This window comes from Taeniopygia guttata, chromosome 5 (assembly GCF_048771995.1).
Source record: "Taeniopygia guttata chromosome 5, bTaeGut7.mat, whole genome shotgun sequence".
Taxonomy (NCBI): domain Eukaryota; kingdom Metazoa; phylum Chordata; class Aves; order Passeriformes; family Estrildidae; genus Taeniopygia; species Taeniopygia guttata.
Window position 1 is genome coordinate 13,227,758 of NC_133030.1, and position 21,392 is coordinate 13,249,149.

Genomic DNA, 21,392 nt, shown 5'->3' on the forward strand with positions numbered 1-21,392 from the left:
GATTGTCTCCTCTTAGTGTGGGAATGAGCAGAATTTGGTGAACTGGATAAGTAATTTGTTTGTGTTTTTTAACTCATTTTGTAGGTGCATAAGGCTTGTGCATACAGAGATTGTAGATCTTCACCCACATCCACTCTGCCTGTGACATGTGAGTTAATCTCTACAAGTATTTAGTTTTAAAATATAATTTTGAATTTTGTCATTTGTGAAAGAATGGAGTTTTGGGGGAGATAATTTACTTTGATAAAACAGTACAGTAATGTAAATTATAGTCTTTGATAAGGTAGAGGTAAGCCAGACAGGGCTTGATCAATGGAAAGAAAAAAGAAATAAAAACAGAAATAACAGGATCTTGAAATGATCTCAGTGCCTAGGATGCTAATATGTGCTCATGCACCTTGATTGTTTCTAAAGTGCAGGTGTATTTTTAAGCTCTTTTCAGTGTCTTCAGGGTGAGTAATTACAGGTGTTTCAGTTCGTACCTCACTGTATTGCATGTATTGTTAACATATCATTTCCTTCTTTGACTGAAATGTGTTTGTTCTTGTGGAAAGGAGACAAAGTTGGCAAAGCTAATGGGAGCATCTTTCCAAAGGCTGTGCAGCTGGCAGGTGAGCCAGGCTTAGAAGCAGGCTAGTCAAGCTCTTCACACTCTAGCTCAGTGTTCAGTAAAGCTGTCAGCTGGTTTTGTAAACAGAGATGTGAATTTCTGTAAGCTCCAAGGCTGCGCTCTGCCCTAATGCTCTGCTGAAAAGGAAAAAATGTACCTTCCAGTGACATAAATTTTCCAAGGACTTTTCTTTATCTTCTATCTACATATTTGAGATGCAGATAAACTCCTAATTCTTGTAGAATGTTCTTACAAAGCCTCCCATTTCTATCCATTTTGACTCCATGTGACATTTACTGTGGTTGTTTTCATTGCCCAGCTAAAGGGGCATAAGGTCACTTCAGCAGTGATGGAAGAATATTTATTCACTAATATTTAAGTTTCCATCTTTTCTAAACCTTTGCCTTCCCTACCAGTATCAGAAGGCAGTAATTGATCACAAAATGGCAGAACTCCTTGCAGAGCATGGTATATCCACTTGAATTTACAATGTATGATATCTGTGCTGGGTAAGCATCATAGTCTTTAAAAAATCTGGGCTACTGACTTTGAGAACACTGCAAGGGTTAAAACTAAGCTTTTAGACTGAAAGTTAATTATTTTGGAGTTCCAAATAATGTAGCTTATTAATTGAACTACATCCTTATGCTGAAATACTAAAATGCAGTGCCACTCACTTTGGCAGTGTAGCGAACTGCAGCAATGCAGTTAAGGTGTGCAAAGATGGTGTTTGATTCAAGAAGCCAAAGACTATGAATAATTATGTGTAAGCTTTCACTGCTCTAATATAGTCCTCAGCGCTGGGGTTTTCTGGAGTGGTACTGGGAAAAAATGGAAAGTCAAAAGAAGAAATTTTCCTACTGATCAGCACAGAGATTTGAAGCTTATTTCTATTTGCAAGATAGCTCTGTAAGGAAAACAGAGTAGGGTTCTAATTGTGTTGGAGACAGCCTGAACTCTGTCCACTCCAAATCTGGGGGTTGTTAAGGTGGCATAAATTCATCTTTCTGCCCTCTGTTTTCCCTTGGCTGTACTTTCTGTGCTGCATCTCTAGGACAACACAGCTCAGGATTTGTCTCTTTCTATTCTTAGACAAACTTACTGATTTATTTCTTTTTCTTTTAAAGATTTTTTTGATTTCTAAATCTGAAAAATGAACTGAAACTTGATGTGCTTAATTGCTCTTTCTTGTTTCAAGATAAGTTGCGTTACTTTTTTAAGTTTAGTATGTACTAAGAACTCAGCTAAGACTAGGAATAAACCCCTTTGGTGCAATAGCTTCTACAATTCCATGTAGTACTGCAAACACGCTTTGGCCATGACTTGAAACATTCCTGATTTTTCAGGCCCAGCATTGGATTGAATGTATCAGAACCATAATAAATTCATTAGGCAAACACTGAGGGATTAGATAAATAGCCAAATTTTCTTTTTTCTTTTTTTTTTTTTTTTAATTTGAGTTCTTGCAAACTCAGAAATTGTGTTGGATGTCAGGATTTTCTTATAGAGATGAAAAGCAAGCCTGTGTCATAATTTTTAGTTACCTTCTTTCCATCTCAGCTTCATGTTGCTAATAGTTAGTGACTGGGTTTGATACAAAAAAAACTTAATTGTTGAAACACACAGATGTTCAGTATCTGTCTAATCTGTGGATTTATTCAAATATACATAATTATAAATATGTTTTTTCCATCCTATTAGGGACTTTAATTGTTTTGCCTTAATAGCCATTTTTAAAGATTTTATTCATAGAAAGTTTCCTCTATTCTTATTTGAAGTCAGAGGTGGGTAAAATCATGATACAAACATCAACTACTGCTTCCTTTTGTAGAATTAGAAAACCACCTGTAACAGGTACAAAAATGTCTAGAAAATCTTGAAACATACTGTCCCTACAGCATGCATTCTTCTGAAAAACCTTTATGCCCACTGTTCAAAAAGAGTCTGTATCTTGGTCTTCATAATGATGTCACATATGCTGCATCTTTTTCAGTGTTGTTATTGAGGAACTGCAATTATAGAATTACTTTTTGCTGAACACAGCAATACTTGTGTAGGATCATTTTTACAATCTATTTTTTTTGCATTAAAGTTCATGTGAGATGGCCTTGTATTCCTCTTCATTAAGTTTCCAACATAATGTGAAATAAACCTAATAAAAGCATGGGTCTTAGCTGCTTCTGTAGTCCAAAGTTTTCACACATTCTGTAGGTTTTACAACACAGATTTTCTTCTGTGAGAGTTGAGGTGAGGCACTTGTCACTACTGAGACTGCTTTAGTGTTTCTTGTGAATGGTTTTGCCTCTTTTTGCTTTTATTTTAAAGCAACAGATGTATTTCGACAAATGCAATTGGCAACCTCAACAAACCAACATGTTCCTGCATACATTTCTTTGCCCACCCCTGAAATGGAAGGGAAAATTGTAGCAGGTTAATTTACAATGCAGTAGTCAGCAGTTCCTGGAGGAGACACCAAGTGTGCACCAGGTGGCCTCAGCTGTGTGTGTGTGACCTGCAGGTACCGCCGGGGAGTGCAGTGATGTGTTCATGCGGACACTGATGTACTGACGAGAACAGCTCCCTGATTCCTGGGCAGGTGTCACAGTAAGTATTGCAACCCATCCACTGCCACTCTAAGGACTGATTTGTGCTTTGCACTGCTGATCCTCAGACTTTGGTACAGGCTTTCATGCTGATGTTACCCTTGTGAATGCATTGCCTCCCCTTGATACTAACAATAAGAATTTTCTCAGCTAATAGGTAGTGATTTTTTTTCCTTCTTTGGGCATTTCTGCTGTTTTGCTTTGGAAGTGTCTTGCACTTTGTTGTCTTGTGCAGAGGTACACCAAGTCTTTTCACAATTCACCTTGCTGAAAGAAAAAGTGCCACCCTCTAGGGTTCCAGTTTTGGTCCTCTGAGATGTGAGATCATGCTCTGTAGCATTAAGGCTATTAGTTACTAAAAGGCATATTGTGGAAGAGATGACTGAGAAAGGGACCCTAGCAATGTCTGTCAGTATGTCTGCAGGGAGGTGTCAGAGGATGGATCCAGACTCTGCTTGGTGGTGCTGAGCAACAGGACAAGAGGCAAGGGAAAAGATCCAAAGGAAGTTCCATGTGAACATGAGGAAAAACTTCTGTGCAGATGATTGTGCACTGGAACAGATTGTCCAGATAGGCCATGGAGTCACCCTCACAGGAGATAGTCAAGAACTTTCTGGATGCAGTTTTGTTCCATGTGCTCTGGGATGACCCGGCTTGAGCAGGGAGGTTGGACCAGATGACCCCTGTGGTCCATTCCATACCTGAACCATTCTGCTGTTCTGTGATACCCAGGATGTGATAACAGGATGCTGTTTACTTCTTAGAAGATATTTATAAAAGGCAAATTTGGTCACATCATAGTGACAAAATAAATATTGTAAAATGGAGGAAAGAGATGGAAATAGCAACAAGAGCAGAAGGTTGTCTGTTTTGAATGCATTTGCTAAATTATACTTGACCTTGAAAGCTTTAGTTAATAAAACACAAGATAGCATTTTTAATTTAAACCTTAATACTGTTTGTTATTGTAAAGTGATCTCAGTTTTTGAGCATAAAGTTTTAAATGGATTTGATTTGTATTTTTGGCATCTAACCCAGCCTGCAGATCACGAGGCCTCCCAGAGCTTATGCCTTCAGGCTAACTTGAAACAGATACTGCCAGCAGTGCATGGTCCTCTTAGTCAACATTGCAGCTCCACGTGCTTCACGCTGCCCACCATGCCAACCTTACCTGAAGACAAGGGACAAGCAAAAGAGGCCCAGCACAGCAGCTCTCCTCCAGCCAAAGTAAGCTCTCTTACTTACAAAGGTGTTTTCTGACACTAGCTGGAAACCTGAGGCTGAAACCTGTTTGTATATATTTAGGGGTTTATAAAATCAAATTTGTTTGTTGCTCTATCTTAGGGTGTTTTGCTTAATTGATGAAGATATGAATGATCCTTCAGCTGAAATCCTTAGAGTTCCTCAAATATTTTATAGCCTAAGGGATAAGAACTTAAATTGCTCAAGCAGTTGTTTATCATTCTGAAATGGAGGCTTATAAATGGTTCAGAACAGACAGACATATATCAAAGCTGTCCAAAAATGTCCTTTCTGATGTTATTAAAGAAAACTTTAAACTTTGAGAACAGAACTTAGGCTTGCACTTCAACAACTAGTGCTGTTTTTACAGACATGGAGGATGTTATGCAACTCATGTGTGTGAAAGAAGGAAACGGGTTTTTTGGTTTGTATTCTTTCTCAGTGCTTTATTTGCCAAAGCAGTAGATGAACATACACTGGAACTATACAGAGGCAGGTGGGTGCTATCCCGGCATATTGATCAGTTGGCTTCAAATTTGTGTGGCATCTATATGCTTTTACATGTTTTATTTCCAGATAAATATAAAAATCAAGAACAGATGGGTGTTACTCATTTTCATTAATCTATACCACAGATAAAAAGTAGCTTTATGCTTTAATAAACTGGGGTTGGATTTTTCTCAGTTGTTGGCCTAGCTGAAGTAAAGAACTTCACCGCAATTAAGAAATCACAGGTTATCCAAATCATTAATTTTTATGCAAACTGGTGTAAAGAAAGAGGATTTATAATCTGGCACATCCTCAATTAAAGATGTGACATTGTCATTGGGTTTGGGGACACTACATTCCAGACTTTAGGTGGTGAAAACATCCGCTACTTTAACATTGTTGGAAAATGTCAGCAGTGAGCTCTGCACTGATTTGTCCTGCCTTCCATCTAAACTGCACATGGTGCTGAGTGTTAATTTCCTGCCTTAAGATAAACACCCCAGCTGGATACAAGTTCATCAAGACTACCATCTGATAACATATATTAGCTCAGGAAGATTGTATTGGGGTTTTTTAACTCACCTATGTGAAAAATGTTTTAGTACAAAAGACTTGCTGTACAAAACATACCCAAAGATGAAAAATGCAAAGATCTAGCAGACATCAGTGATTCTAATCCTGAATGTGCTTGTCAAGTGGGAGAAATGAAAATTTCCAACCTCCTAATACAAAAGCATTAAATTTTTAATACATTTTCCAGGCCTTTTAGATGTAGGTCTTAAATGAGCTGTGGCAATGTGATAGTACATGAATCAGTTCACTGTGCAAAATGCTTCATTTTAGACAAATGATTATTTTTAGGCACAAAATCGCAGTGGAGTGATTTTAACCAACACACTGCTCATAAGCCTACTTAAGGTTTGCCACTGGTCAATGTTGTGAAAACTTGAACTTGTTCATAGCTGTTGTCACTCTTGGCTCTTGCTGCAGGTCACGTTCCACAGCATGACTGTAGATTACTCTAAGTAAAACATCTTATTATGAGATAAGGACTCGAAAGCAAGGAGAGGGCATCAGAAGGAGCTAAAAGCTGATGAATTTATTTTCTGCCACTCAATAAAATTTTCCAAGTCTCAAATTTCATCTCATCTAGAGTGCTGTCTGGTGTCTTAACAGCTTCCTTGCTCTGTTTCAGGAGATTCTTCCCCCCCCTTTCCCGGCATGCCTAAATGCACATAGATTGCAAAACAGTTCTGACAAAAAGAAAATTAACTTTACATTACATGTAGCTTTATGCATGCTTCAAGTGTGATCATGCTTTTACATGATGGGAAGACCAGGTTTCTATGTCTCAAATTTTGAGAAAACAAACATGGGTTTTCATTTCAGTATTTCTTAAAGCAACCTGTGTTTTTCTGAAGTTCAGTCCAGACTTTTAGTTAATATCTAAGAATATGGCCAGTGGCAGTGGGTTTTCTGTTTCCTGTTTTATTTTTTTTCCCCAGTGCTTTAAAGGATTCAGGTGTTATGCAGTAAAGCTCTGTCACCTGACTGTCTGGCATGGTAGGCCTTTCAGAAGAGTATCTTTGTATTCCTTCTCCTCTCACCATCCCATTAATGTAAAAATCATCCAAATTTGTCTGGATTATAAAAAATTCAAAAGCACATTCTCTATATGCTTAGTGAGGGCCTGGTAGAACTTAACAGCCAGAACGTCTGGAGGTTCTACTTCCATCCCTGATCCTCTTGGTTGTTCTGTTATGGACCAAACTGCCTGTGCCACCCTCTCAGCCCTCCACACACCTCCCTGCAAGTCTGGATGGCTCCTGGTCACACTTGTAGAGCGGTTCCCACCTGAGCCACAGAGGTGGAGTCAGTTTTACCCTACATTTTTGTTGAGGGGAGGGCTTTGGACAAAAAGGAAGCAAAGACATGGGTAGCAGGGAAGCACTGGTAGTGGAAGATGAGGCAACTGTTTGGAATAGCTGAGGAGCAGATGGGGCTGGAAGCTACCAAGGGAGCAGAGTTAAAGGCACACAAATAAAAAGGTGATGGAAATCTTCTGTGACATCTCTGTGCAGCTCTAAAACACTGCACTGTTGTGAGGCAGCTTAAGCTTCCTGTTAAAGCTTCTCTTCCAAGGCCTGTGTAGAGCAGCCTAAGCTCTCCTCAGTCTAAAACAATTCCTTTTGATTGGAGCCAGCTGGCCCTGCAAAGAGCTTCCTGCTCTGGCTCTTCCTGCCCCTCTCCTGGACAATGCAGGTTTGGACAAGGAGGGCCATGAGATTTCACTTGTGTAGATGCTGAACTTCTATAGCTGCTGACCAGGATTAATGTTTTCTACCTGACCTGAACTAGCCTTGACTGCAAACTCTTTTTTTTTTTACTTCTCTCTCTCTCTTTTTTTTTTTTTTTTTTTTAATGAGCTGTTTTTAGAGTCCTAAAATGGGCTTAAGTGACTTCAAGGCTGATGTTACATCATTCAGAAGTTTTTGCTTTCTGGCAGTCATGAAATTAGTATAAACACTGTGCATGTGTATTCAGCTGCTTTGCCCTACAAGCAGGGGAGTCACCTGAGTTTTGTCATTGACAAAATATATTGTCACTTTTTAACATTTTCAAGGATGTTACTAAAATTTGTTCTTTAGCTATTGTCATAAAATGTCACTTGTGCATTTAAATCACATATGCTTTGGGATTCTGACATTTTCAGAATTACAAGACTATTTTTCCTAAATTTAAATCTGCTCAGTGTTTTCTTGGCACGTTCCCCATCCTGCTCTCCTATGACTGACAAGGCAGTTCATATGAGAATTATGAGTATGGAAGTGTGGAGCTGCTTTAAACAAAATATTTTTTTTGTAAAAAAAAGATGTTATTTTCAGTAAATCAAGAATCCTAACTCAGTTGTCCAAATCAAGGCCTATTTCATTACCTTTGAGGGGTAGAAGGGTTATGCTATGTAGTATAATATTATATCATTTTCCAAGTAATCCTAGAGTTCTTTGACTAGATCAGAAAATACATGATTTCAACAAGAATAAAATGCAGCATTGGGAGAGATGTTGTAAGGGGTTCTATGGTAAATGACAGACATTAGCAGTCAAGTAAGAGTCAGCTTCCTTATGGAATAGAATAGAGTGCTTTAGGATGGAAGAGACCTTAAAGGTCATGCAGTTCCAACTGCCCTGTTATGGACAGGTATAGTAAAATGTGGCGAACCCTGGATGCAGGAAGAAATGATGATGTCTGGCTCCAGATCAGAAGGCTGAATGATAGTTTTATTAAAACTATGCTATATTACATTAATATAGTATTTAAAGAGATATTATCCTATTCTACATACTTACCTATCTAACTAACAAACTCCTGACTCTCTGCTGAGAGTCTGAGACACAGCTGGATCCAATTGGTCATTGAACCCAAACAACCTTCACCAGAATCCAATCAAGCAATCACTTCAGGTAAACAATCTCCATACCACATTCCACATGGGGAAAACAAAGGAGAAGGATAATAATTGTTTTCTCTTCTTCTCTCTGTGCTTCTCCAAGAAATCCTGAGAGACAGAATTATGTCTCTCTGTCCAGAGAATGTGAATGTCACAGACAAGGACACTTTCCACCAGACCAGGTAGCTCAGAACTCCACCCAACCTGGCCTGGAACAATTCCAGAGTCTAAAACTGACTTACTGAACTGTGACTTACTACATTCTTCGTTCTATTAATGCCTAAAATAGTGCTATTGCAACAGCTTTTTCTTACCTGCCTTACAAATTTCTTGTGAAGCTTCGGTATGTAGTTTCAAGAAAATTTTAGACTCCAGATAACAAACTAGAACAAAACTCTTGTATGTATCAGTGCCTAGCAGAAGCAATTAGGATTTGAGAATTTATAAATTATTCTTTAAATTTTACAAGTCACTTAACAGCAGCCCACTGCCACTTCTGGGAAGCTTTCCCTCCAGCTGTTTCTTGGTTTTAATCTGAATACAGTACTTGGGGTAGAAGTAAGAATTTTCTTTCTTATATATGAGACATCCACTTTAATTTATGCCAACTTGATGCATCTCAACTTGTGATATCTCACAGGAAATGGAATCCTTTTTGATTTGTAAACGTAGCTGAATGGTATCATTATGCAGAAGGTGTGAGATTAAATTCTTGAGGCAAGGTCTCATATTTTTAAGCAGGCAAGCACATATTTATATTCAGTACCAGCTTGCCAGTTTCTTTTAAAAATTATATTTTATTTTATTAAATATTTAAATTGTAGTTTTTAAAAATATGTTTCCAAGTAATTTGAGGGAAAACCATGAGGAGCTCTTAACAAGATAACTTTAAATTATTTTCTGGGGTTTGGGGTATCATGTGTACACTTAATATTGTGTTTATTCAGGATTTCATTATACATTACTATGATTTGGAGGGTTTGTGTGCTTAATTTAGCCCTGTTATACAGAGCTGTTTTTCACTCTTGCATTCAGCTCATAAACTCACTGAACTCTTGGATATGTACTTCACTAGAGGAATGGTTTGCTGTGCGTAAAACTGGACTGTCTGCCTTTTTAAAGCTTTCTCATTAGCTCCACGCTTATTGAATTTAGCTTGCATGCATTAAAACTTTTTAAATAAAATGGATATTCCAGGTATCCATCATGTCTTTTGAATAATTTAAGTGTAGGCCTCTAATTAATGTTTGTTTTGTCAAATTACAGCTAATTATCTCTTATTTAAATTACTTTTACTTTTTTAGGTAAATTGAGAAATACACATTGTTTTCCACGCAGAGAGTCAATGTTCAATGGTTTGAATTTCTGTTTAACTACATTTTTATATTTGTCACACACCATTCAGGACACAACTGTTGAAGGGACAACATGCAGCACACCTTCTATTGTTCTTCCAGAGAATGCTGTCATGCCAGATGCAGAAACTGATAAAAATCTGGTTAACAGGTACTATATAATACATTACCAATCCATCCATAAATTCCAGGGCCTGTGTTTCTAAAACATTGCCCTGAAATATTGTATGAAAATATTAAGGCTGCATCTCTGTGATTTGGTCATATTGCCTTTGCATTTTGAGATTGGTGTTTGGGATGCTGGGTGGAGGAACAGGATTATAATTTAGACGAAAATAATAGAGTTACACAGAGTAACTTGCCTGGCAACCCCACTTATTGAGCTGGACAACTTAAATATCTAGTTTGAACACTGTAATACAATGGGGTTTGAAGAAGCTTTGGGCTTGTTCACATAGACGGGACAAGAATACCACCTTGAGGTTAAACATATGTGAAAGTAAATCGTTGAATAGAAATAGTAATCTTTTTTGAAGTTGAAAACTTCAATTCAGTCTTCAGTTATTATATTTACAAAGCATACTTACTGACCTGGTCTTTTTAATTTTATTGACCTGTCTCTAAATTTTTAAGTCATGGTAGTAATCTAAAGAAATGCAGGGATTTTTTTCTGAGAAATGAGGTTCACAGTGAATGAGATTAATAGCAAAATTTAGAACTCCTTTGTCAGGTCAATTTCCGCAATTTTCCTTCTTTCCACAATCTCCTCCATTTTCCAGTTGTTTGGTGGTGCGAGGGACTGCAATAAATGCTTTTTGTCTTCATTTTTAAACCGAAGGGCTTTCTTTTTAATATTAACTTCTAATAGGCAATTAGGACCTCTTTTTGGTGTCATACGCCATTATTTTTTTTCTTCATTTTTCTCTCTAGGCCTCGGAGTCCTCACAGGAGGCATTCTAACCGTGCCACCAGGAATTCCACAAGTTCACTGACTTCTGTTGGTAAGAAGTGATTATTCATTTCAACTAGGATGTGTTCGCAGAAAATGTGACATGCAATAAAAACCTATAGAAAGAGTCTGATCGTACTGACCACATTTTTTTTCTCTGCACACTATGTAATGCACGCACAGGGAATGCTGCTGGGATGTTGAATTGGGATCATGAGTTTGTAAGTGGATTGCATGCAGTCCCATTTAGGGAAATACAAACATTGTTACTTTCAGAAAGTTGTTAATTGGTGCATTAACATCTTTAGAAGGCTCAACATATACATGGTTTATTTCTTGAAGAATACAAAATACTGGTTTTGTTACACTTGAGCTTCTCTTTTGTTGGCACAGAGAAAGCGTCATGGGAAGTCTGCCTCTCAAAATTCCAGCACATAAATCTGAGTTTAAACCAAAACAGATATTTCACTGAAAATAGATTGCTTTAGAATATTTAATCTGTAAGTGTGGTTTTTGGCATCCTTGAAATTGATCTAAATTTAAGGAAATTAAAGCCAAAGTATTTCTCCTTCCCCACCAAAAAAATCAATCAAAAAACAATAGTGAAACAACTCCACACCCACAAACAAAAAACCCTTGAGTTTTTGCTGCTTGCTTGCATTCTTAGCTTTTCTGAAAACTGATGGTTCTGTAATGGCTCTTGTCAATTTAAAAAATATTTTTCTCATATTACCTGATGACTTTCCTCCCACTCATCCAAGCTGTTCTTTAGATGCTCATAAAAGCCATTTATAATTACTCACTCAGAAAGGACCTTGCCTCCTTTGCTTCATCATAGGCTGGAGAATTGTAAAAGTTTAGTGTTTTCAACCAATTTAAATACCACAGATTAATGAAGTGTTAAATTAATTGTTTAAAACTATTGTGCATAAATCTTTGCTGGGTGAGTTTGTGGGTTCTTAGCCTTGAAAAACTGAACATGAAAATTCCATGAAGAAACTCAGTCTACAACAGAAATGCCATTACAGTTAGTTGAGATAGATCTAATGGCACTTTTATTTAGAAATGAGAAACTGCATTGGAGGCACAGCTGGAAAAGCCAGTTTCACATATTCAGAGAATTTCTGATCACAGTGAATTAATCTTAGTGGGTTACCTGTGGTTTTGAGGACTTGCTCTAAACTTGAGATTGTAACAGCATAAGGAATGAGCAAACAGTAATTTTTTTGTGACATGAAAGCTCAAAACTAAATTTATAGGTATACATTTACAGGTTTGTTTTGAACTTGTTACTCTCACATGCCACAGTATAGCTGGAAATGGAAGGTCCAGCTCTAATTCTGCTATTTTCTACACAGACAATAGTGGTCATGTGATTGATCTGGTGAATGATCCACTACCAGATGTCAAAATATCAGAGGAAGACAAAAAGAAAAACCTTGAATTGTTAGAAGAAGCAAAGAAAGTGAGTGAGAGGTTCCTAACACGCAGAGGCAGAAAGTCAAGAAGCAGCCTCTCAGAGTCACCCACAGGTAGGGGCAGATCCTGAAAACTAGATTTTACATTCTCCTTCAAACATCTGTAAAGGCAAACATTTCCTGTAATCTATACATTGCTGCTGTTGACATACACTTGGTTATTTTGAAAGTCAGAATCCCTCATGTCCTTCACAAAGTTCCACGTAAAAGGGAAATGACCCATCTGTGCTACCCAGACATGTCAGGGTAAAATGGTGTAAAGTTACACTGTAGACAGTGTAGCAAGAAAGCATGAAGTATTTCTTTCGAAAAGTGAAAAATGCTCACAAATTGTTGTTTAAATGAAATTCTAATGGCTAGATTCTTCCTACTGAAAAACATTCCCTCCAGACACAATTACACTGCCTCCTATTCTGAACATAGTCATAAACTAAGCTAAATGGACCAGATCCTCCTTTAAAAACAGAAGAATAAAATGTTTTATTCTAGAATGTCAGTTGAAATGATTTTTCCTTTTATATGAAGTGTTTGAAAACTGGAATAAAATGCCATTTTACCATGAAATAGGACTCTCATTTTGATTTGAAATGCCAGTTCAAACAAAGTTCTGTCTTACAATTCGCCTGACAACCTCTGGAGGTAAAAAACAAAAAGCATCCTACAACTATACATCACCTCTTTTGTTTCCTAAATTCCTCATGAATCTTCTCTTGTGCTGTATCTCCTCAGTGCTTACAGTACCAGAAAACTGAGGAGCACAAGGATTTCCTATATCAATAGAAATATATCCATTTTTGATAGGTATAAGACATGAAACATGCTCTAAACTCCTAATTGCCAAGTACAACCTGGTAATTAAAATAATTTGTCAGGTTCTGGAAAAACACATAACTATGATATTGATGTTTTAATCTCATCTGAATTCTAAAAATACAGAAGGTACAAGCCTATAAAGTAAAAATCACCTTTTCATTTTGTTTTTGTCTTTGTTCTATTGAAGCAGTTTCCCCTACTCTTAGTCCTAAAGTTTCACCCATAGCATCTTGGAGCAACTCTCTCATGCTTCCACTTCCATCAGGTAAAATGATCATGAATCATTAAGGGAGAAAAGACCTTTAAGATCATCAAATCCAATCATTTGCAGGCTCAAACTTAACTTATAAAAGCTCACCAAAAAAAGTATTTGTTTAGTATTTCTTGAGAAAAGTAAATTTAAGCATCTAGTCCTGAATATGATACAGTTCCTTAATGCATACAAAATTTATTTTTGCATATAGATTTTTAAATTATATTTTTATTCCTGTGATGTTGCAAGTTCACATGTTCTATTTTCTAAATTTTATCAATAACAGACTTTTGAGAAGATTTAATGATCTTTCACTTGCTATGTGTTTGATTTTTTTTTTTCTTTTTTAATAGTTTTTTTGACATTTGAATTTTTGTCCTTCCTGTATTATGGGAAACTGTGCACATATGTATGCTACAGTAGTAAAAGTTTTGAGCAAAATATCAGGCTATGCCCTAATTATATGTGTATCTTTCAGGGTTGGATGCATGCACAACCACTAGTATTGAGTCAGTATCTCCAGGGCAGGTAAGAGCTGAATAGTCTGTGTAATAACGTGGTTATTACAGTACTATATGATAATATGCTGCCCTTTTAGTCCCTTATAAAAATTGTGTGCTTGGAATACCATTTTATAGACCAAAATTGGATTACTGGTATTTTCTCTGTTCAGCAAGGGACAAATAGTCAGTCTGAAGACAGAAATCCATGAAGCAACAAGAACTAAAAGATCATGAAGATCTGTTAAGTGTAGAAAATAGAAAAAGATGCAATATAACCCTAATCTATGAAAAAACTAATCCCTAAAGTTATTTCATAAATAAATACAAGAAGCAATGTAAAAATTATGGGATTCAAAGTTCAGCCATTAATATCTATATCTAATGTTTGTAGGATAGGTGTGAAAGCTGCTTGTAAGCAGTTTTGTTTTGTTTTTTTTTTTTTTTTGCTAGAATAACACAATTGTGAAAGAGGAAGACAGGCAAACTGCAGAGGTAAGTGTCTTAGCACACATATGATTTACTGATGGGACTAAAAATGCTGAAAGATTGTTCACTGGGTGAAAAGAAAATTACCCTGCTTTAAGAAATTATGAAGCACCTACAAAAGAAGTAGAGGATAGTAAGCTTACCACTTGATCTTTCTGAACTATCATGCACCCTGCTCTAGCTCAATTAAAAGCAATATACTAAATAACTTTATGAGCAAAATAAAAATATCTACTATAGCCATTTTGGTGTATATCAGTGGTTTAGACTTTCCATGACTTTAACATGCTGAGGAGCTTGGCTTTAGGAGGATTGATGTAATGTACTCTGGAATGGGAGAGGTTAACTCAAAAGTTCAGAGGGCAGATTCCAAATTCACTTAAGTGCCTTTCAAAAATTATTTCTTTTGTCAACCGCACATATTCAAAAGCAAATGTCACTGAAAAGGAAATGGCTTTTTACAATGAAAATCTGTCCTTGTGCAGGGGAAAAGAGGAATCTGGACTTGATTCCCTGTTTCATGTGTATCCCTGTACTTTCAGAATGCTGCAAAAGGATTAATTGATCGAAGGCAGAATGATCAAAGAAAGATTTCTCAGGGAAGGTTGGTTCCTCGTTCTGCTGGCTTTGAAAACTCCAAAGAGAAGCTCTCAGACCAAAAGGAAAACTTTGATCCACGTAATCATATGGATACTTTACCTAAATTCTCCCCTTCAGCTGGTGATGGTGGCAGAATGTCTCTTAATACTTGCATGAATGTTTGTGAAAATGAACTTGGAAAATCATTCCTCAAGAAAGGGAAAGAAAAAGATGTTCCTTTAAGAACCCATCTACCAGGACAAGGAATAGGAAATATGGACTCAAAGCTAAAAATTCCTGTTCCAGAAATGAGGGACCATAAAGTTCCATGTAAACCAGAGTTTAAACTGTGTGGACTGCGTCCTCCTCTATTGCGGGCTGTGTCCTGGGACAGCTTGGAGCCGGGACAGAAAGAGAAAACCTCTTTAAAATTACCATCTGAGGAAGATAAGAGCTTTCTTGGAAATAAATCCAGCAATCAGTTAAAAGCATTCAAAGACCTTCAAATCCAAGTTCAGCCAGTTCGAATGCAGAAGCTGACAAAGCTCAGAGAGGTAAGTCCTGTCATCAGCTGTATCCTGTTAGAAAAAGTCATTTTCATAGCCTACTAAATTTTCAATGTGTTTAGTATTATTTTTATCACTGCAAGAAACATACAGTAATAAAATGGGAAACAGTTTCAGCATAATCAATACAGAATTGTATCATGTTTTTCCTTTGCAACTTTACTAAATTGTAACCTGTAAGGAAATTCCTTGGATTTACTCTATTTCTTAGTTCTCTTCAGATATGCATCAAGTGCACTGTGGTACTTCAAGGTGTACATATGCATGTGCTCTTGCACGTTTACTTTTGCAAGATCACGGAGGACAGGAAATGGGTTTGTAATGATTAGTTGATTTTTGAAGCTTCTGAGAAAATGTCTCAAAGTGTTCAAAGCTGTAGAACTGGGCATCTCTGACAGCAAGGGCATGTAGAGCATGCTTACAGTTCCTAATTATTAACTGCTGCAAATTTATCAGCTTCTAAATGAATAATCTGTTATTAAATAATTTCCCAAATGGTTAGCAATTAAACCCCTGGAAAAAAAGAAATTTCATGAAAATGTAAACCACCAAAAGAAAGTAGTGAACATGTCTCTATGGCTAATAATGACTTTTAAAAGAAAAAAGAAGCAGGAGGTACTTTCCTGAACAGCCCAATAAGGATATTTTCTTTAAACCTCAGTAGTTGATATTTTAGGATGACTATAAGGCTGGCAGGTGAGGACTGCAAGTTCTGAACTTTGGTTAATTCATTCCCATTATATTGTTTGGTAATGGCAGCTTCATTATCCAGCTTTTCCTGTAGATATAATACATATATTCTTAGTGTGTATGTACTGGAAGTTTTGATTATAGGGACCCTTGGGCCATTTAATTACAGAAGTTCTTCCCTGTGAAGTTTGTGAGGCACTGGCACAGGTTGCCCAGAGAAGCTGTGGCTGCCCCATCCCTGGAAATGTCCAAGGCCAGGCTGGATGGGGCTTGGAGTAGCCTGGGATAGTGAAAGGTGTCTCTGCCCATGGCAGGGGGTTTGTAACCAGGTGATCTTTAAGGTCCCTTTCAACCCAAGCTATTCTATAATTCTTTAATTTTATCATTTTGAATCACCTAGAAGTTATTAAGCACAAATAAAAGAATCAAACAATTATTGCAACATAATCTATAATTCCAGTTCGGAAAGGTTTGAGCTCTGTCTCCAGTACGAATTATCTACTCATTAACAAAAACAGGTATTTGTGAATGTAAACATATATGAGAATATGAAAGAAAATGAGGAGATAATAAAAGGAGAAATAAGACAACAAGGTATAATCCTTGAGAGAGCATTTTTTCTTACCTGTAAGGAATAGAGGTAGAACACAGTAACAATGAAGCATCCCAAGCTCTGGTCTTGATGAAGTCAAAGTGGCAAAGTCTCATATGGAGGATTTTCTGGATTTCTTCTGTTATCTGGGATACTTAGTTATACTGTGGCTACATCCAAAACTACTTTTTTCATTGTCAGTGACTAAAGCTCTCACTTACCAAAACTGTACATATCTCATTGAATAAGGGGCATATTTCACAAATCTTTGTTTGCGTGACTGGAAATTTTTCTCAATAATCCCGTATGAAATTTGAAATATGTAATATTCTAGAGTGCATGTGAATTTATTTGTATCCATGTTATGTAGCATCTGACTGTAATGTAATGCAAATATCTCTATTATGTTTATTAACTAAAGTAAATGTTTTATTTACTGTTCATGTGGCAGGGATATTTAAATTGAGATGAGTAGTTCACTTACTTAGAAATATTGTTTCTCTTCACAGGAGCATATTTTGATGAGAAATCAAAATTTAGTTGGACTTAAACTTCCTGAACTTAGTGAAGCATTGGAACAGGAAAAAGGTGCAGTATCATAAAAGCTGGAAGGACTGTTTGCTATACACTGATTTTTATAACTGACTATTATGGGGGGGGGGGGGGGGGGCAAGGAGAAAAAGTCTTAAAATCTTCAATTGCAATAATAGTTGAAGCAGTCATGAAGGACAGTGATAAATTACTTTTAAAAACAAGAGAGAACAATATTGGCAAGTAGCTCAATTTCTCGATTATTTGAACCAAGAAGATATTAGATATTATTATAACCAAGGGAGAAGATGCACACGTGGAATGGAGTCTGGCTTGTACCTAATAGTTGTGGGACTGAAGTTTCAGTATCTTTCTGTAAAAATATTTCAGCAGTGATGGATTAAATGGATGAAACTTCTGCAAGATATTATGGTCATAAGGGTGAATTTGATCCCTGGGAATATAAATAAGAGATGGGATGCTTTATTCCTTTTTTATTTTAGTATATATGTGGCAAGCATTGAAATGGAATTTTCACTTCTGGCGAAACTGACTTCCATGTCAATGTGAATGAGAAAATGTAAGGCCAGAAAAGAGTCATAAAGGTGTTTCAAGGATTGGAAAGATGTGCCTTACAATAAGTGGGATTTTTTTAACCTCAGTTTCTGTGATTTTTAAGGAAAAATAAATGAAAATGCTTTTTTAAGGAAAAAGCTTAAACATTCATAAATGAGGAAAAAGAAATCTGGCACCAAATATTTTCTCCAATCTAACATAAGCAAAAAATATTTGATGCCTGTAGTTGCATCTAAAAAGATTCAGAACGAAGAGCAAAGATATGAACCTGAGGATAATTAGGATAATTCAACATGTGGAAGAATTAAATAGCAGTAGTGCTTAGATAAAATATTTAAACCAAATATATCAACCTAAAATATTTAAGCCGAACCTATATATTTGTTTGGAAGTAGTTAATTCAGAATTTGCTCAGTGTGACATTAACTGAAATGAAGGTGGTTACTATGAAATGAGCTGAAATTGATTGTCCAAGATTTAATCCAAAGTCATTTTGCTAATTCATACATTTGCACTGGGCCTAGCTCATCAGCCTTAAAGTTCCTGTTACACTTAGAGATGGTTGAGATACTACATTTCATGTTATGTCTGGGAATGGACACATCTTCAGTCTGAATGAATCAAGATCAAAAGAGACTTCTTGTTCTCTGTAGTTAGTGATTATGTCTTTGAATTCTTAGATATAATATTATTCCTGTCACTCTGTTAATGTATAATTTCCCAGAAATTATTTACCAGGCTCCCTTTGAAAGTATAAAATAGTTGCCATTTTACCAGCCTGCTATGTAATTTCGGCAGGTTTGGAAGCCTTGAAAACGTGAATAGATAAGCATTATTTTATCTAGCTTCTCAACATGGATCTCATGAGTATCACAAGCTTTTTATAGTCCAGTAAGTTATCTGAATGGTAGCCAGAACATTAAGAGTCAACTCCTTGTCCTCAGTGGAGAAAACAAGCAAGGGGTCAAATTCTTAGTAATTTGTTAGGGAGACCTACTTCCTTACACTGTCATAAAAGCCACCTTTTCAACTGGAGTGGTAATTTTGCTTAAACAATAGGAAATAGTCAGATCCTTCATTATTACTATTATGAATCCAATGTACTGTCTCCATCATGGTTTTTATCAATGACAAGTTACTGTCACCATCTGAGTAGACACAACTCTGCCTCTACACTAGATAAGTGGGGTGCATTGAATCTGGAGACACTGTGGTGTCAGGCTGGATTTTATGGGGATACATGTGACTGTTCTTAAGTAAATACTGGATTTTTTTTTTAATATAAAGCAAATGCACAGAACTAAAATGTAGCTGGAAAGGATCTCCCTTTCTGTTCCATTTTTCATGTTACTGCTCTCCAGATTTACACACGAATTATATGGCAAGTCTAAGAGTCCTACTGTTAAACTTATGAGTAGGAGAACTGTTTAAAGATTCCTTCCCAAGTCTGAGATTCAGGCTGGCGACTCTGCCTTTCCTACAGGAGAATCCTTAATGAAATTCTGGTAAGACAGAAGGTGATAAGGGAACTAATATACGTGAAATTAAGTAAAATGAAAATACAGAAGCTAAGTAACAAGAATTTTTAAAAAGTGTTAGCCATGTCTTGGTCCTTTGGAAAGTGACAGAATCAGAGAATGCAAGTATAACCTTTATATCCTGTTTCAATCAACATACAGTGCAAACAGAATAAATGGTGTACAAAATCTGTAGTATGGTACGTTACACTACACTTCATCTTGGCAGGTGGGACCTAAAGCCCTAGAAAATGACAGTATTCTATTACAAAATTTCAGCTAAAATAGTCCAGAAAATAATGTGTGACTTTTCAAGTAACATAATTTTTTTTAAATTGGAAAATGTCTTTAGGCCCTTCACCTCTTCCTTCCCCCACTGAAGAGGAAGAGACAAAGAACAGCTCTGATGTCATGCCCAGCATTCCTGATGTATTGCTGCGAAAACTGAGAGTGCACAAATCGCTTCCAGGAAGGTAAAAGTTCATTAGAAGTGGAAACACATCATCCAGGAGAAGACATACTAATGGTCTTCAGCGAACTTCCCTCCATTCATAGGGAGATAAATTGTTGCATTTTAAATTGTGCAATACAGATTTACTGAAAAAATTTGGGGAATGCACCAACTTCCAGTAAATGGCCAAATTTTAAAATTAGTTTGAGAGTTTCTACATAAAAAGCCTTAAACCTTAATTGCATGCTACAAGTAGATTTTTTTTACAGGTTTTTCCACTCCTGGTTTCCAGGACTGCTGCTGCAGATATGTACTCACATTGAAAATATTATTTCTCACCCCCATGAAAATAATCAGGCCAGATGATGCTTTCCAGTGGTAGAATTTGGATATGTAAGAATTCTGCAGTTTTTCTGCAGGGGACAATTTTTAGGGTAACAGAGTTTATTTTGCAAAATGAGTTAAGGACTCACTTGTGAATTCACCATTTTGGACTTTCCAAGACATTAAAACAATTCCAAACTTATTCAGCCAAAAATTATTCCTCCATTTAGCCACATGATTAGGTACCAAAAACCACCAAAGCCTTCAGTTATCTGAACTGTCAATAAGGATTCTCTGTGCACGTGAGATAAATATTTAACATTTATGGTGAAGGAATTGTTATTTACATTATTTTATATAAATGAACGCACGAGGTGAAGATCTTCTGAGAGACCACTGCTTGATTGTAACAATACTGAAAAGTAGTAGGAAAGTCTTGAAACTCGAACATATATTTTGTTGTTCTTTTCAATTAAGTGTTAGAATACCTTTGTTTTTAGAGAAAAAACTCATTAAAATGTGAATTTTTTACTTTTATATCTAGCTCCCCACCACTCACTGAAAAAGAAGTTGAGGTAAGTATGTTATTATTTTAGACATGTTCCAATTTTAAGTGATTACTTTAAGTCTAAGTGTGGTTATTAGAATGAGGTAATAGGGTGATTTTTTTCCCCTCAAAATATATTTCTCATTTAAAAAAACCCCACATTGAACTCATCAAAGTAACAATTTTGTGAAATATCAGCAATAGAAGTTGTAAAATGACAGAGTAGGAAAACATTTGTGTTTTTCACGATAAAATACGAATTCACTTTGGAAATAGTTTTAATATTCTAAAGGAGTAAAAAAAAAGAGATTAAATAAGATCAGAAACTCAGCAATTTAAATTGCATTTTTGTTAGCTAATATGAGCTTTGGGGCATTTTTAATAATATCCTGCTGTTAGTTTACATAATTTTTGCTTTCTCAGTTCAAGCCAATAATTTTGTTTGCAGATCTCTTTTTAGCTTGTAGCATTTGTTTCTTGTATTTTTAAAATCACATAGCAGTCAAGAAAAAGATCCTTTTTTTACAACACTGAAATCTACTGGAGCTATTGATGCCTTTTGCTTTGCGAAGTATTAATCCTAAGAAATAATGAGTCTGGTAAAGAAAGAAACAATCTTTAAAAGCAGGGTGCAAGAGAAAAAAAAATGTTAGCACTTAATCTTTTGCTGGCTTCAGGGGTAGGTGTTTATCCCTTAGGTAAAACAATGCTCATGGTGAGCTCATCCCTGGACTTCCTCTGCACAGACTATCTGTTTAAAAACCTTGGGGACCCTTGGAGGAAGTCC

The 21,392-nt window shown here is 36.3% G+C and overlaps 1 protein-coding gene across 34 annotated transcripts in view; it reads left to right on the forward strand.

Annotated features, from left to right (window-relative positions):
- IRAG1 (inositol 1,4,5-triphosphate receptor associated 1) overlaps positions 1-21,392 on the forward strand; it is a 61,014-nt gene that overhangs the window by 26,014 nt on the left and 13,608 nt on the right. For 17 of the 34 annotated variants that reach the window (XM_041716719.2, XM_072930719.1, XM_072930720.1 and 14 more), the window contains 13 exons: positions 85-148; positions 3,129-3,214; positions 4,252-4,440; positions 9,801-9,901; positions 10,681-10,751; positions 12,058-12,231; positions 13,178-13,255; positions 13,722-13,771; positions 14,197-14,238; positions 14,775-15,365; positions 17,169-17,247; positions 19,636-19,756; positions 20,603-20,633. In XM_041716719.2, coding sequence (XP_041572653.2) covers positions 4,372-4,440; positions 9,801-9,901; positions 10,681-10,751; positions 12,058-12,231; positions 13,178-13,255; positions 13,722-13,771; positions 14,197-14,238; positions 14,775-15,365; positions 17,169-17,247; positions 19,636-19,756; positions 20,603-20,633 — 1,407 coding nt within the window. In that variant the 5' untranslated portion in view covers positions 85-148; positions 3,129-3,214; positions 4,252-4,371. Of the gene's footprint in view, positions 1-84; positions 149-3,128; positions 3,215-4,238; positions 4,441-9,800; positions 9,902-10,680; positions 10,752-12,057; positions 12,232-13,177; positions 13,256-13,721; positions 13,772-14,196; positions 14,239-14,774; positions 15,366-17,168; positions 17,248-19,635; positions 19,757-20,602; positions 20,634-21,392 lie in introns of all 34 variants that reach the window. The other 17 variants (XM_072930726.1, XM_072930725.1, XM_072930727.1 and 14 more) reach the window with 10 other exon arrangements.